The sequence below is a fragment of the Rousettus aegyptiacus genome, unplaced genomic scaffold (genome assembly GCF_014176215.1).
Source record: "Rousettus aegyptiacus isolate mRouAeg1 unplaced genomic scaffold, mRouAeg1.p scaffold_m13_p_14, whole genome shotgun sequence".
NCBI lineage: Eukaryota > Metazoa > Chordata > Mammalia > Chiroptera > Pteropodidae > Rousettus > Rousettus aegyptiacus.
The window spans coordinates 47,420,708-47,436,965 of record NW_023416289.1 but is presented as its reverse complement, the minus strand read 5'-3'; the positions used below and the strand labels follow the sequence as shown (position 1 = coordinate 47,436,965).

Below are 16,258 nucleotides of genomic sequence, written 5' to 3'. Positions count from 1 at the left end.
CCCCAAGGGGCACCCTATGGACCATAAGTGAAATTTAAAAATTTTCTTTTGACTCCAAAGCAATGAAAAAAAAAAAAAGGAGGGGGAATAGTCAAGTAAAATATGAGCCAAAAACAGAAACAGGAAGGAGACAATGACAGACAAATGACAGTTTTGACAAAAAAAAAAAACCCTCATTATCTTGGAACTAAAAATATTTACACAGATTGTCTTGTGTAAATAACACAGGAACTTTGAAAACTATTAAAAAAGGAAAGTCTACACAACTTGGGTGTGCTCTCATTAATTAGGCAGCATAAACCTATTAAGGAAGAGACTATGAAATGACAATACTCATTTAGATATTTAAGTTCTGGTAAACTTGTTTTCATAAAAATCACCCCCGTTATTTACAATTATGTCACTGTCAATCTTCAAAAATATAACAGTAAAAACATTTAGCTATGCCTTATCAGTTGTATTTCACCACTTTAGTTTGAAAGACTTAGTTTTGTGCAATCAGCTTCAAACTAATATAGCTGACAAACATTCAATGCTCAAGTTCTTTTTATCGATATCTCAATCTCCTTTTAAAAAATGGCACTAATGATTTTCAGTGTATCAAATAATATTGTAGAGATGGCATTACAAAAAGTTACCTTATATAAGTATTGGTATTATTATATAGAATGAGGTCCTTGTAGAGGCACACTTATTACTGCTTAGGGTCTAATACCACCACCACTTCCAATCAAAACTAGATAAGTTGTATAAGTCAGGGGTCATGGAAGAAATAATCTACCGGTTAAGAGTGAAGCAATTTTACACGATTACTTATGGCCACCTCAAGAAAATAAAGTTTTCTCATTTTGAAATACTATAAAATAACAATAATCTTAGTGTCTTAATTGGCTATATGGAAACTTGCAGGGCAAAAGTAATATTTCTGAGTCACTTTCTCAGGAAAATCTTATTCTCTTTACAATAACTCAACACATATTACTAGTTAGCTATAAATCCCACAATGTTTTCAAATAATGCAAGACACACTGAGAGTATAGGAATCATTAGTTTACCATGATACATCAAATGTACACAAAATCACATCTGAATTGTCACACTGCCATTGGATTATCAAATTTTTAATAAATAATTACATATTTACTTGAATGTAAAACATGACTGAAAGATGAATCCTGTCTTCAGAAATGTTAAAATGTAAAAAAAGCATAAGATTGACAAAATATGGTAATTTAATGTTATATAGTAAATAGGACTATCACTTCTAATTACTAATTTTCTGGAAATATTTTTGATAAAATAGCTCAGCACCTGATAGGGCATATGAACCCATTATAACATCTTTCCTATGGGCATAGGCTTCCTCTAGCCCATAAATTCTGAAAACTAACTAGAAAACACTATTAAGACATCCATATTACCATTGCATATCATTAACTTTTAAGATTTTATATGCTATCGATCTTTAAGGCATAAAAATTACAAGTAAAGCTAAAGGCCTCCTTTGATCAATACCTCTAATCCTAATCTCCTGCCAGAGACTATACCAACAATAATTTGAGATGCATCTTCATTGTAGTTTTACATACATATTTCAATAATAAAAACAGTTGTCTTTTATTTCATTCCAATTTACATGATCTTGATTTTTCACTCAACATTCTTTTAGATAACTACCCATGTTACAAAATACAGATCTAGTTCATTGCTTTTAACCGCTGTTTACTATTCCATTATTTGAATTCACCATATTTTACTCATCCATTACCCCATTTTTAGGTTGTTTACAATTTATATCATATGCATATGATACACATGTATATAATACATACATGTGTTATATGTAATACATATACATTTATATGTGTATGTACACATATATGTACATACATATACATAATGTAAATAGAATGCATACTTGGGTTTCTTAATGTACATCTAGAAGCAGAACTCCAGGTTCTTTTTTCTTAAAAAAAAAAAGTTTCCCTTTCTCAAAACCATATGCAATATCCCGTATTTCCTTCCAAGAATTTCAGATCTTGGCATTTTCACATTCCAGTGTTAAAATCCTTTGGAATTTTTCTTTATATGATGTAGGGTTATATATTATTTTATTTCCCCCAATATAGAGTCAAATACTCCAATAATTTCTATTGACTAGGCCTCATTTCCCAAGTGACTTAAGATGTCACGTCTAATATATACCAATTTCACATATATTCATAGGTTTCTTCCTAGGCACTCTAATTTGTAAAATTGATTTACTTATTTATTCATGCATGAACACTACACACTATTTAATGACTATAACTTTGTGATATGTGCATTATATGGTAGGAGGTATTTCCTGTAGTTTTTCAAAATTGTCTCAGTGATCTATAGTCATCTATTGCACATGAATTTCAGAATCATTTTGTAAAGATCCTAGAAAATTCATGTTAGATATGTTATATTCATGTTAATATAAATCTATAGATTAATTTGGGAGAACTGACATTTTTAGTATGTTAGGTTTTTCCATCTAAATCCATAGTATTTCTATTTTATTCAAGTCTTATGCCATTTGGTAAAGCTTTACAATTTTTCCATGACCTTTTTTTTAGTTGTTGTTTATGCTAAGATATTTTAAAGTTGAATTTAAGGCCTTCTCTCATTTAGTACACTCGGTGTTTCTCACCTGTGTGACCTCTCTTATGTATAGAAAGGGATGCTCTTTGAGAGAATGCTTTCCCACATTCATTACATTCAAAGGGCTTCTCACCAGTATGACTTCTCATATGTATAATAAGTAATGAACACTGAGAGAAAGCTTTTCCACATTTATTACATTCATAAGGTTTCTCCCCTGTGTGACTTCTCACATGGAGAGTAAGGGATGAAATTCGAGAGAAGGCTTTATCACATTCATTACATTTAAATGGTTTTTCTCCAGTATGAATCTTTTCATGCTCGAGGAGATTTTGTCTCTGACTGAAAGCTTTCCCACATTGATTACAATGATAGGGTTTCTCTCCAGTATGAATTTTCTCATGCTCAGTGAGATTTGATTTCTGACTGAAGGCTTTCCCACATACTGCACATGCATAGGGTTTCTCACCAGTATGAATCCTCTGGTGTCTAATAAGGTTTGACATCTGAATAAAAGCTTTCCCACATTCATTACATTCATATGGTTTCTCTCCAGTATGAATTTTCTGATGTGTAATGAGATTTTCTTTCCGGCTGAAGGCTTTTCCACATTCCTTACATTCATATGGTTTCTCAGCTGTATGATTTCTCATGTGTACAGTAAGAGAAGAACTTTGAGAGAATTCTTTCCCACATTCGCTACATACATAGGGTTTTTCACCTGTATGACTTCTCATATGTATAATAAATACTGAGCATTGAGAGAAAGCTTTTCCACATTTATTACATTTATAGGGCTTCTCCCCTGTGTGACTTCTCATGTGTAAAGTAACAGACGACATTCGAGAAAAAGCTCTACCACATTCATTACACGCATAAGGTTTCTCTCCAGTATGAATTTTCTCATGCTCAATAAGATTTTGTTTCTGGCTAAAGGATTTTCCACATTCCTTACATTCATAGGGCTTTTCTCCAGTATGAATTCTCCCATGTTCAATGAGATTTGATTTCTGACTGAAGGCTTTCCAACAATCTTTACATGCATAAGGTTTCTCCCCTGTGTGAATTCTCTGGTGTCTAATAAGGTTTGACATCTGAATAAAAGCTTTCCCACATACATTACACTTATATGGTTTTTCTCCAGTATGAATTTTTTGATGTGTAATAAGATTTTCTTTCCTGCTGAAGGCTTTTCCACATTCCTTACATTCATAGGGTTTTTCTCCAGCATGTATTCTCTCATGTCTGATGAGGTCAAATTTATGACCGAAGTCTTGTCCACACTGATTACACTTAAAAGAGGTTACAACATTAGATGAGCAATGGTAAAATGGTTTCCCATACTTACTACATTCATAATTTTTCTCTCTTACACAGTTTTTCTCATAACTAAGTAAGTCTAAATTATGTTCCAAACCCTTATCAAGTAAGTCACATTCATAGCTTTGTCTTGATGTAATGTCTGAGCTCAGAGGAAATATTTTTGTAACTTTTTTATGTTCCATGATATTTTCCTTAATCAGAGTTTTATTGGAGATGGATGTGACTTTCCTCAAAAGTGTTTCCTGTTGCTTCTTGATCTGTTCATCCACTTCCCAAACTTCTAAAGTAGAGGACCAAAGATTATTACTTCTGAATTTTTCTGCTAAAACACTATTAATAACATTTCAGAAATTTGCATGTGGGGTTGATCTTTGATGTTGTCTCTAGTCTCCCAATATGAAATAAATCCAAAGTAAAAATGTCCCTAGTGCCCAAGGTTTGAGAGGTTAACTTCCATAGTAAATATTCTAGACCAAAGTAGATTTGATTGATTTTAAAAGTATACTTAAACAATGCAGAAATCAGTTAAGATGTATAGAATTATTAAGATAAAAGGGTAAAGACATAAATGATGGACAGGGAGTCAATGACTAGAGGATAAAATTAACACTTGTGGTTAAATACAGTGAATTAAATGTATATGTTTTTCCCCTTCCTCCATAATATTCCATTAAAATGAAAGTAGCAAAATAAAGTCACACTTACAAGAACAAAGGAATAAGAGTGTTAAAAGAATGAACAAGAGGTTTCAATAAAATACTGAAAGACGAAAGGCATATAGAGAACTGTTAACTGATAGCAGAATTAAGAAATTAAAGTATTATGAAGACACAAATGTCAAGTGACAAAATGACATGGCTACAAAACACTGGAAAAGCTAAAAATTTAGAGAATTCAGATACTGAAAAGGTAAGGATGAGACTGGGGCTGAAAAAGAAGAGGATTAATTTAAACTCTGAATAGGGAGCAGTTCTACTCCCTATGGCAGGTATTAGGGATTTGTTTAGGTAACATCTACTTCAACCTCCCACTGTTTTTCCATCCCACAAAAGCTGAGAGAGTTAAAACTATATTTACTAGACACACTTTCATGAAGAATTCTGGATGTGATTTAGGTTCGCCATACATCATTTTAATTCAGAAATAAATTAAGAGAGAAAGAGACGTGGGCATTTTGCTTATGACATTACAACGGAAGTGGCAGGGTTCTGGAGCTCACAGCTGTAGAGGCATTTTCCTGGTTCAACCACAAACAATTTCTTGATCCAAGTGGGAAAAGGAACTCACATAGCAGCTCACTTCTGTGGTTGGCCTTTGAGACTCATTCCTAAAAGCTTATCCTAGAGTCAGATCTTTCAGTCCTCCCAAAGATTCTGTAGTATATTTAATGCCTTCCTATAAATCCCTTCTTTCTTAAATTAGCAGTTAGTAGACTCTTGTATCGGTAACCTTGACCAATATACCACTATACCTCAATCCACACAGGATGTGGCCATGTAGCCACCACCCAAGCAGGAAAAGGAGACTTACTTTCTACAGAAAATAGACCATAGAGGCTCTAGACTCTAGAGGAAAGGCCTCATACTAAAAAAAGAACTAGAAATTATGTGAATATTTATATACTGAATAGTAAGACATCCAGTCCCTTTCTGTTGCTTAGCCTTGTGAATGCTGGCCTGTACCTCCAGGTAGAAGGTAGAAAGATTAAAAATGAAAGACCCATTGAACTGGCATTGGGGACTTCACAAAAAACTCTTACATTTTACTTTAACCATTCTACAGTATATCTCCTGCATCAAAATGAGCTAAACTAATGACACTGATGGATTCCTTATTTGAAATAAAGATTTGAGTTTCATTAAAATTAAAAATATATAGAAACAAAGCAAACAAAAATTGAGCAGGTCGTAACTCTAGGAATAGCAAAAAAATGTATAAAGAAATGTAATTGATAGTCATTGCTTGGTTCAGTAGTAGTGATACATCAATAATCAACAAAGCAAGCAGTGAAAAAAACTGAGCCAAAAACTGTGGTCTATCCATACTCAGGGGAAAAGGAAAGAAGTTGCAGTGGTGGGAAAGAGTACTAAACCTCATTTTTCTTTAGTATCAAACAGCAGATTATTCAGAAAAGTTTAACTCCCACCCAGTCCCTGAAACACTGATTACTCCATTGTCCTACAGGTAAGCATTTTTATTTTTAGATTATTCTTATATATTAAGAAAAAACATATAAGCATATATACATACCCCTTGCACTTTTTTTTTCCCCTACAAAGTAGGTAGCATATTCTAAATGCTGCTTTGCATACTGATTTTTTTCTTACAAAATCCTGAATGGAAGCATGACATCTGACTTATTTTATAGTTTTGACATTGGAATCATGTAAATTTTTATATGAAAAAAAATATAAAAATTAAATTAAAAAGGGAGGGGAAAGGGAAAAGCCAAAACAATCCTTAAAAATAGAAAAAGAAATAGAAACAAATGAACCTACATACGAAGATATGGCCATAATCACATGGAGAATGACTTCAAGTGACTTTAAATATAGTATTTGACTATATCCTAAGGGGGGGGGGCACATGCAGAGAAATCTTAAACTACATTCAGCAGTCTTTTCATTATTGGTAATATTGGCATTATTGTTATTTGAAACATATATAAAGAAACAGAGAGGGAGAGAAAGGAAGGGAGTGAAAGATGGAACTAGATAGATATCCATTTTGCCGCCCCCTGCCCAAGGGATATTTGGTAATGTCTGGAAGGTCTGCAAACATTTCAGTTGTCACGACTTGGAGGAGGAGGACAAAGGAGGATGGTGCTACTAGCATCTATTGAGTAGAGACCAGGGATGCTCCTAAAATCCTACAATGGACAGGACAGTCCCGCACAGCAAAGAATTATCTGGCCCCAAATGTCCAAAGTGCCAAGGTTGAGAAATACATATGATTAAGCAAATAAATATTTTAATACAATAAGGAACCAAGATTTTCAGTATAAAAGAGACACAAATACAAAGCAAAAAGTAACAACCCCGCACTCTTTACTTTGAATTAGATGTGTCAGTATAAAGACATACACTTCTTTATAAACAATGCATTTTCCTAGCTCTGTCTACATAAAAGCTCTAAAAGCCTTGATAACCTAGTAATAATGAGTAACCATAGTGCCAAATATCATTTCCCAATAAAGGAAGCTAGGGTTTTTACAGAAATGACTATTTCCATGTTTGGAGCAAGAAATTTACAAAATTAGCCAAAGAATCCTCTGGCTAAAGATAAGACAATTTGAACATTAAAATAAATATATATATATATATAAACAAAGTATATTTATTCATACATATTTCACATGTTATTTACATGTACTAAATAATTATTTATTTTGATGGCCAAATGCTATAAATTCATAATGGCTTCGTTTGCAAAATGGAGATTGCCAGGGCACCAATCACTATTCTAAGTTTCTGAAGGAAAGGAATCAAGTACTTCTCTTTCCCAGCCTGTAAAAACTGTATTTCAGGGTAATCGAATAATTGATGAAATAGTTCTTTATAGGAGAATTTCAGCTAATAAAAGCAGAAGGAACGTCTAATAACAGATGATCCTAAGCAAGGGTCATCAATGGCTGCTAAAATACTTACATAAAAGATTGATAAAGATCTTTAAAATAGAAGGATTCTGATTCAAACCAAATTATTCTACTGATCTCAGTACTTCTAAATGTGGGACAGACCAACAAGATACAGTAAGAAGTACACAACACCATCTACGAAGTATTCTTGTCAAAGAATCAAACTTGAATATAATATAACCAGATTATAAGAAAAATAGGATAAAGGAATATGTTAAACCACACCACGAGGAAGCAAATTGGCAAATCCAGGATGTAGGACATTCTAGAATGGGGCTTGGCATACAATAGCCATAGCTTGTTTTTGTACAGCCTGTGGACTAAGAAAGGGTTTTTGGTGTTTTTTACATTTTAAAAGCGTTATTAGAGAAAGAGGGGTAGAAAGATAAAGAATATGTGACAGAAACCTATTTATTATGCTGACCCTTGTTCCAGAAGACAAAAGACCTGGATTCTACGCAAACAAAATGGTGGGTGAAATGGGTTGGAGGAGAGGAAGAAAAGGAACTCTTATGACTTAAAACAGACCTAAGAGATATATCGAACAAATGCAATGTGTTGATCTTTATTTGGATCCTGATTCAGATAAACCAACCACAAAAAGACATTCTTGAAATGTTAAGAATATGACTCAGTGAGAATTACCTTAGATAAAGCATGGCAACATCCTTTCTCTGACTTATTAAAAAAGAAATGAAATGGAAAACAGTGGTCTTACTACGTATGTTTCTAGAAGAAATTACTTAAGATGGTCAACTCTAAACATTCTAATATTTTTGAAAACATTAAATTATTTTATAGTTGAAGACATTCTTAAGCTAACTGAGGAGATATGAACAGAGACTAAGTATCAGATGACAGTAAGAAGTTATTAATGTTATTAAGTGTGATAGTAATATTGTGGTTTACAGTGATTTTAAAAATTTTTAGTTTTTGGTGACACAGTAGTATTTAAAGGTGATGTGTAAAATAGTTCAGCAAACAAAACAAAACAAAAACTGAAGGGGGATAGATGAAACAAGTTTGGCAAAATGTTGATGACTAATCTAAGCGATGAATAAGTGAAGATTTCTTATACTATTCTATGTTTATGAGTGTTTAAAAATGGCTATAATAAAAAAAAAATTAAAGTATAAACACATTTACTTAGAAACACAGAGGTTAATACCCTAAGAAATGGCTAAGTTGAAAATAATTGCCTAAATGAGGTGAAATGTGAGGGTAGAACAAGGGACTTCCACATTCCATGCCTTGTATTTTGGTTTTTTAAAACAAGTCACATATTAGTCAAGAACAACTAAAAATGCACATTAAAAAAAGAAAAGGTATAAAAGGGAAATACTAACAGTAGCGTTAGGTTTAAAGAGGCAAATTATAACTCAATTTCTTATTACTTTTGCCTAATTTAACTGCCATATGATCCTGAGAAGTCCATCTCATCCACTCTGCAGACCACAAGCAAAGTAATCGTCGTAAAGTTCTAATTCTCTTATTTCTGAACAAAAATACTTGATGCTTAGGCTTTCTAAGCTTAATCCAACCCCAAATTTGTGATAACTATGGAGACAGCTCCAACTTTCTATCTAATTGCAATTCATTCTCATATGTAAACAGCATATGTTTGCATGTAAATATTTCAAACAAAAAAAATGAGAAAAATGTTTCCAAATATAGCTTTCATCAATCAATTCCTTAAAAAAAAAAAAAAAAAAGGCATGTGAGTACCAAATGAAAAGATCAGAAAGTAAGTCATCTTTGTTCAAGATCTGACTCACTGCAGTGTTCTAACAGCAGGCTATCATTTTATTGTGTTCAATTCTAGATGCTGAAACTGTCCTTACCAGCAAACCCTGTTGTGTTTTGCTTTTGTTCTTTCTTTGTGACTGATATACTGTCACCCAAAGTGATAGCATTCTTTATATTACCTCTACATTGCTTTTTTCAAACTTCTGGAGTTCCATCAACTGTAACTTAAAATTAGATAATTGGACATATTTTAACCTTTTTTCAGTTACCTTACAAGGCCCAGCTTATAACTACTGTAACCTTGTTGCCTAGGCACAAGGCAAAACTATAGCTTCACTGATTAAAAAAGAGAAAAATAAAACTAAATCACTCACAAAACTTAAAACATATAAAAGAAGGCATGCAGGCTGGCCAAGTCCAGAACTCTCTCTGACTCCAGACTAGGTGACAGCCCAGTCTCTATTCACTAACCCCATACAGACCACCTTCCTCCAACCAGACTGTGCTTCTAATTTTACCCTGTAAACATGTCATACTAGTTTTACTCTCCAAACTTGTGTTATAGTTTTCTCATTTTTAGTTAAGTCCTAATAATCTACATAACTTATAAGAAAACAGATTTAATTGTAAGCTCTCAAAAAAAAAAAAAAAAAGAAAACCATCTTAATCTTGTCTCTCCTTCTATAGACAGCCCTTCTCTTACAACCTTAAGATATTTTCTATCTGAAATTTGATGTAGCTCTGCCCTGTCTTTTTACTCTAAACTGAATTCTGCGTTTGCATTGAGTTTGCAAGTAAATATTTCAAAATAAAAAAAAAAAAAAAAAAAAAAGAGAGAGAGAGAGAGAGAGAAAATCTCCAAATATCGCTTTCCATCAATCAATTCCTAAATCATTACATGAAGACAGACTTTCTTTCTCTCAGTGGGTTAATAATTTAAAGCTCAGACCATCGAAGTGTAAAACATAAGACAGTATGTTTCAGACTCCAAATCACCCTGCTAGACATAAATTAGAAAGTTAGCTCAGAGATGAGGGAGATGGGTAATGGCTGGAATTGTGGGGGACCATTTATGGAATATTGAGCTCCAAGTTAAATAACTGCTAGAAACAGGATAGCTAAGAGCACTTAAAATTAACTACAGGCAAAGATGTGGAGTTTCACAATGCTGGAGACATTAAAGATACGCAGCTCAATGTTGTCACTTCTGGAGTTAAATACTGATTTAAAAGTTAAGCACACCTGTATTTTGATGCCACACAAAGGAAAAATAAGTCTACTGTAACTCAGAACTATTCAGGATAATGTCCAAAGAAGGATGGAGAAAAGATGTCCTGTAAAATACAATTCATAAAAGAAAAATGAATAAACAATAAGCAGGAACTGAGGAGCAATAAGATTATTTCAGAAGGGAGTAAACAAGACATATCCTAGAAGGGCGATCCAGGATCAAATATAAGATAGAGGACTTCCTGTTTCCATATGGTAGAATTAAACATTTATTTCCTCTCCTCTCTGAAAACAAGAAGAAGAAAAAGAAAATACCTCTGCAATAAAACTAAAAGGCAGCTAAACTCCAATTCCAGAGTATAAAAAAAGACCAAAGGATAGACTGTACCAAGCAGGAAAGAAATGCAGAGAAAGTGGCTGTTCTTTCTCATCTCAGACGTAAAGCACAGAGAACAGATTTCTCCAAAACAGATGGCACACCCTGTGGGCAGAATAAAGGGGTCATTTTTTGCAACAATGGGATCCAGATGTGGTAAGACTAATGGTAGGAACATAATGGTCTTTATCTGGTCCTATCAAAAGGTAGGGAAAGCAGTACGAAACAAAGAGATGCAAATAGTCGGTATTCTTATACAAGCAATCTGTTGGTATAGGAAGGTAGAAGAGAGAAACGAAAATGGTAACTTCTGATTCAAGAGGAGTAAAGTCAAACCAATTCTCCACACAAAATTTTATAATAAAGGAGGACAACGTGAGTGACGAAGTCTTCCGACTAGGTCAGAACGTTTTTCTGGAAATCTACAATACTCTTGTAAATAGTGGGTCTGGCAAGACATAATCTAATTCAAAGATGAGTAAAGATAACTGTAAAAGGAAGCAGCATCAGGTCTTTACAGTGATGCTCTTAAGAACCAAAAAATATAAATATACATTGATAGAAAAAATGGATACTGATCAACAGGCCTCATAGAGTTCTAAGGCTTTAGAAAGAAAAACTTTTGGGCATCCAAGGCGAACAAACCAAGTTGCCCAGTTACAAAAGTAAACAACCAGGCTTCCAGTTTCTCCAAGCTACATCGAAGCCAATTGTCTAAGGCTTCAGGGCACTGTCTACAAAAACACTGAGGAAAGAAATTATGGCTCAAGAATTTTAGCTAAATATCAGCCAAATATAAAGGTTATAAGAAAAAATATTTTCTTATGTGCAAAACCTCAAGGACTCTAGTTCCCACTAAATCATAAGCTCTGTGAGGACAGGACTATATTTGTACACTGTTCGATGCCCATGCCCAGAATAGTATTTTATCTTTACTGTTATGACTATAAATGTGGTTTCCGTTATTTTATATATTTTACTTGACTACTGAAGTATATATAAGAGCTACTGACTTTTGTTAACTTGATATTCTACCATCTCATTTGATTTTTTTACTATTAGTTATTTTTTTGTTGATTCTCTTGTTTTTAAGGTATATAATCTTAATCTTTACATAAATATGGTTTTATAGGTTCCTGTCCAATTCTTACAGTATTGACTTTTTTCTTGTTTAATACATAGGTATAAACTTAATAAGAAATGTACAAAAGCTATAAAGCGAAAACTTGGAAAGTAATCCTGAAGGACACAAAAGCAGACAGATCTGTATAGAGGCAAAGCATATTCTTCAACATTATAAAGATGCCAAACCTCCATGTTATAAAGATGTCAAATCTCTGAAAGTTAACTTATATATCTAACACATTCCCAATTGAGAGTCTAACAGGTTTTTCTCTGGAAACATTAGAGTTGAATCTAAAATTCATATGGTAAAACAATAACCAAGAATAGCCAGCACAACTCTGAAAAAGAAGTGTACACAACAGGTAAAGAAAGGGATTGATTTTCAGGGACAAGTGGGAGATTCACTTTTCAATGTACTTCTTGGACTATTTATATTTTTAGCCAAGTGTACATTAAAAAAAAAAAACTGAATAGAGGGTGGGATTAAGCAGGAAGGAAGCCCCCAATTTCTAAGCCAAAAACTTTTAAAGCTACATGGGATTGTGAGGCACAATGGAAAATGTGAGTGCTGTTAAAAACATGTATCTGAGGCTTTTCAAAATGGGAAGAAATTAAAAGTAATCTAAGTGTGAAACGTGTTTTAAAATATCACGCATCCATGAAAAACTGAATACATAAGAAAATAAAGCTATAAAGACAAAGGAAGAGAGTTTAAGGGTCACAGAGTGGGATAATAACCCTGAACACAAAGATGTGAATGAATCAGGGAAGGTTGGCATCCTCAAATCAGATGAGGCTTTGTAAATTTGACAAAGGAAGATAGCACCAATCTAGGGAGAAAATAGTATCTGAAAACGTCACAGCAATCCAATTCATTCAGACCATTTGTCACTCTAGAAGACTATAGCCTTTAAAAACTGGAAAATATGAAGTGTTATCAACCCTTCTAACAACTGTCATGTGGCTTTCTCATTTGGAGCTGCCTTTACACTTAATTCACCTGGGCAGTGTCTCCCAAACATTTCTTCCTCTATCACCCACGGCTCCTCTCTCTGCTCCAACTTGAAGATCACATCTGGTTTGGTGACTTGATAGCCTATTACGGGAAACAGCAAAGGATTTGGATGTTGATGCTAAAGACAACAATCAGTTCATGCTGGGCTGTGTCTCAGGGGCATAAAGACTATGAAGGCTGAGGATGGAGGAACTTTCACATTGAGACAAGGTAATTAGCCTTTAGCTTAAAGACATACAATGTAAAGAGAAGAAAGCCTAGATTCATCTGGCAAGTTGAAGTCATCACACATTTCAAAAATGGAAAGGAATTCCATGGAAAATTGCAAAGCTACCCTTACCCACTGTGACCAGATTGCTATAGTTCTCCAGCATTACATCCCTGTACAAGTTCCTCTGAGCAGGTTTCATTTGCTGCCATTCCTCTTGGGTGAGGTCCACAGCCACATCCTTAAATGTCACTGTTTCCTGTAAAAACACAATACTGATTAATATGATGTCATCAAAATTAGACACAATGGTCAAAACATGTAAGAACTCATTTAGCTATTATCCGGGGATCAGAGTTCATTAAAAAGCGTGTATTACACCAATTCAAATGCACCTAAATATATAGCTGCAAATCCGAATGGAGTTTATTTTACATTACTATTTTTAGGTATTTATTTGCCACTTAAATTTCTTCCAACTGCTTCTTCATGTTCTTCACCCAATTTTCTAAACTATTGGTTTTTAAAAGAATCATTAGTATATTCTATTTTATGTATTACAAAAACTAGTCCCAATTTTGCCTTGTTACAGTGCTTATGACAGTTTTACTGAAGAGAAATATTCATTTTACAAACCCAAATCAGACATCTTATATCTCTTTAGTTTCATATCTTAAACTAAAAAGGCAGGTGAATGAATAAAGCCAACATATCCAAAGACCTTTCCAGGTAGAAAAGATTTATGTAGAAAATGATTATCAACGATACTTATTATTTATGGAGCACTACCTATGTGCATTACTATGGAATGAGTACTGTGATTATCCCCATTTATACATGATGTAACTGAGGCCAAAGAGGTTAAGAAACTTGCCCATAATCATGCACTTAGTAATTTGCTAAGCCAAGATCTGAACCCAACTCTTGTCTAGGCCCAGAAAACCATTCTGCCAATAGGAGAAATAACTGGATGAGCTACAAGATCATATGGTCAAAAGAAGTATGTTTCAGGCTGACCAAAAAAGCAGTGAAGGAGAAAATGTTTAAAATATATGTGTGAAGGGATTCCACAGTTGTAAACAAAAAGAATCAAGAGATGAGGATAATCATTTTGTTTAAGATGACAAAGAACACTGTATCTTCTGAGAACATAAAAAATGATGTAGAGAGCTGTGCATACCAACCACAGAATATTAGTATGTATTTTAGCTTGAGTTGTAAAAATCTCAACTGAAGAAAATATATATGTAGGATCATTTGAAAGACTTGTTCCATTTATTCTTCCAGGTAATTTTAGCTTTTAACCTTTGGCCAAGACAGACATTTAAAAAGTTGATCTTAAAATTATAAGAATTATGGGATTGTTTTGGAAGTTCCTTTTAACTTAGGTGACAATAAAAAGCTCTTTAAGTTTTTCCTCAAAAACAGTGCAAATTATAAAATGGACTTTGTGTCTCGGATCTTATTCAAATTTGAACTCGACTTTGACAATTCTGTATGGACCTGTTTCTGCATAGCCATATCCCAAATTTCCCCTTGTTTTGATATTGTTCTGTATTCTTCCTCATAAGTGCTTAAAACATACAAGAGACTTGGTCATATCCTCTTCTTCCCTAAAAATGGTTGAATCCCAAGAACGCCAAGCTGAGGGAAGAGAAAAACAGATTTACTTCAGAATTCCAGACAAAGGAGTACAGAAATCTTCAGGACCACCTTGCTATAAGATCAGAGTACTGAAAATGTTGATCACCACCAGACTATAGAACACTGAAGTGTACATGGGTGACAAATTTAATCAGAGAGGTCGGATGGAAATTTCAGAAGGGCTAAGTATAGAGTGCCCAATGAATCCATTGACAAAATAGTATTTCTCTAAGATCCTGCTATATTATTCTTAATAGAAGCTTATCTTAAGTATATAATGCCATGAAGACTTAAGTCAATAGGTAATATCTAAAATTGAGGAATTAAACATTAGCAGTATGAGGCTGTTATTCTGACAAGTTAAAGTGGATACCAGAATATCCAGAAAAAAGTGATTAAAGTGGTCACCTCTGGGGAGTGGGAACAAGGAACGGGAAGGAATGGAATTGGAACCTTTTGTTTATGGATGCTGTAGCTACTGAGTTTAGGGGGTGGTTTGTTAGGCAGCATTATTATGGCAATAGCTAACGAGTACATATAATAAAAGCCATCAGATGATAACATAGTGAATCTAGAAAAGATCACCAAGGAAAACCTGAAAGCAACAGAACAGGGCAATAACTTCTGGGGGAACAAAGGCAGCAAAGAAGACTAAAAGGAATGGCCAGTGAGGAGGGAGGACCACTTGAAACTAATTATTACAGAAAATATTTTTCAAGCAGGTAAAGACTATGACAAACACCATACAGAAATCAACGCAAGTAAGGCAAGACCCACCACGCCGATCACGAAAGCCTAACCACGGACCTTCATGGCAATCACACAGACAACACCACGCGCGTCATTATCATCACACACAAGCACCAACGTCGCCAGGGCACACGCACTGCCATCCCGCATCCCATCACGGTCATTCAGTCACGCTCACACACAACCACACACACCGATACTGTCGCATACACTAAGTCCTGCCACAGTCTCCCGTTCCGGCGGCTCCAACCCCTCCCCAGGCGCACACTCCCACCCGAGGCCGCGGCACAGCCCTTCCTCTGGACCCTCCGGCCTCCTCGGAGGCTCCGCCCAGTGGGCCGCCCAGCCTCCCTGTGCGCCCCGCTTCACGGACGCGGCAGCGTCATCTGCCGGCAACGCGCCAAGAGCATCCAGCGCGCGGTTCCTGGGAGGCCGGGCGAGGGCGGCCGGTTGGACCGCCTGGGCCGGGTGCGGGCAGCAAAGGACCAGCCCTCTGCGCCCGCCTCCCCGCGGACGCGCCGCAGCCCCAAGGCGCCTCCCAGCAGGCCCCGCGGCCCTTCCCAGAAGCCTCCGCGC

General features: G+C 35.0%; 1 protein-coding gene across 4 annotated transcripts; it reads right to left on the bottom strand.

Moving 5' to 3' along the window:
• Positions 1–1,035: 1,035 nt before the first annotated feature.
• Positions 1,036–16,211, bottom strand: LOC107500412 (zinc finger protein 568). Of its 4 annotated transcripts, none has more exons than XM_036232593.1 (5): positions 15,893–16,209; positions 14,874–14,932; positions 13,421–13,547; positions 13,066–13,161; positions 1,036–4,231 (listed from the first exon to the last, which is right to left on the bottom strand). In XM_036232593.1, exons 2-5 carry the CDS (start codon positions 14,886–14,888, stop codon positions 2,655–2,657), a joined length of 1,815 nt encoding a protein of 604 aa, XP_036088486.1. In that variant the 5' UTR covers positions 14,889–14,932; positions 15,893–16,209; the 3' UTR covers positions 1,036–2,654. The 4 variants fall into 4 exon arrangements, with proteins under 4 accessions (XP_036088486.1, XP_015981079.1, XP_015981080.1 ...); XM_016125593.2 differs by having other exon boundaries at positions 15,957–16,209; XM_016125594.2 differs by having other exon boundaries at positions 1,036–4,228; positions 14,874–16,210.
• Between the last annotated feature and the right edge of the window lie 47 nt (positions 16,212–16,258).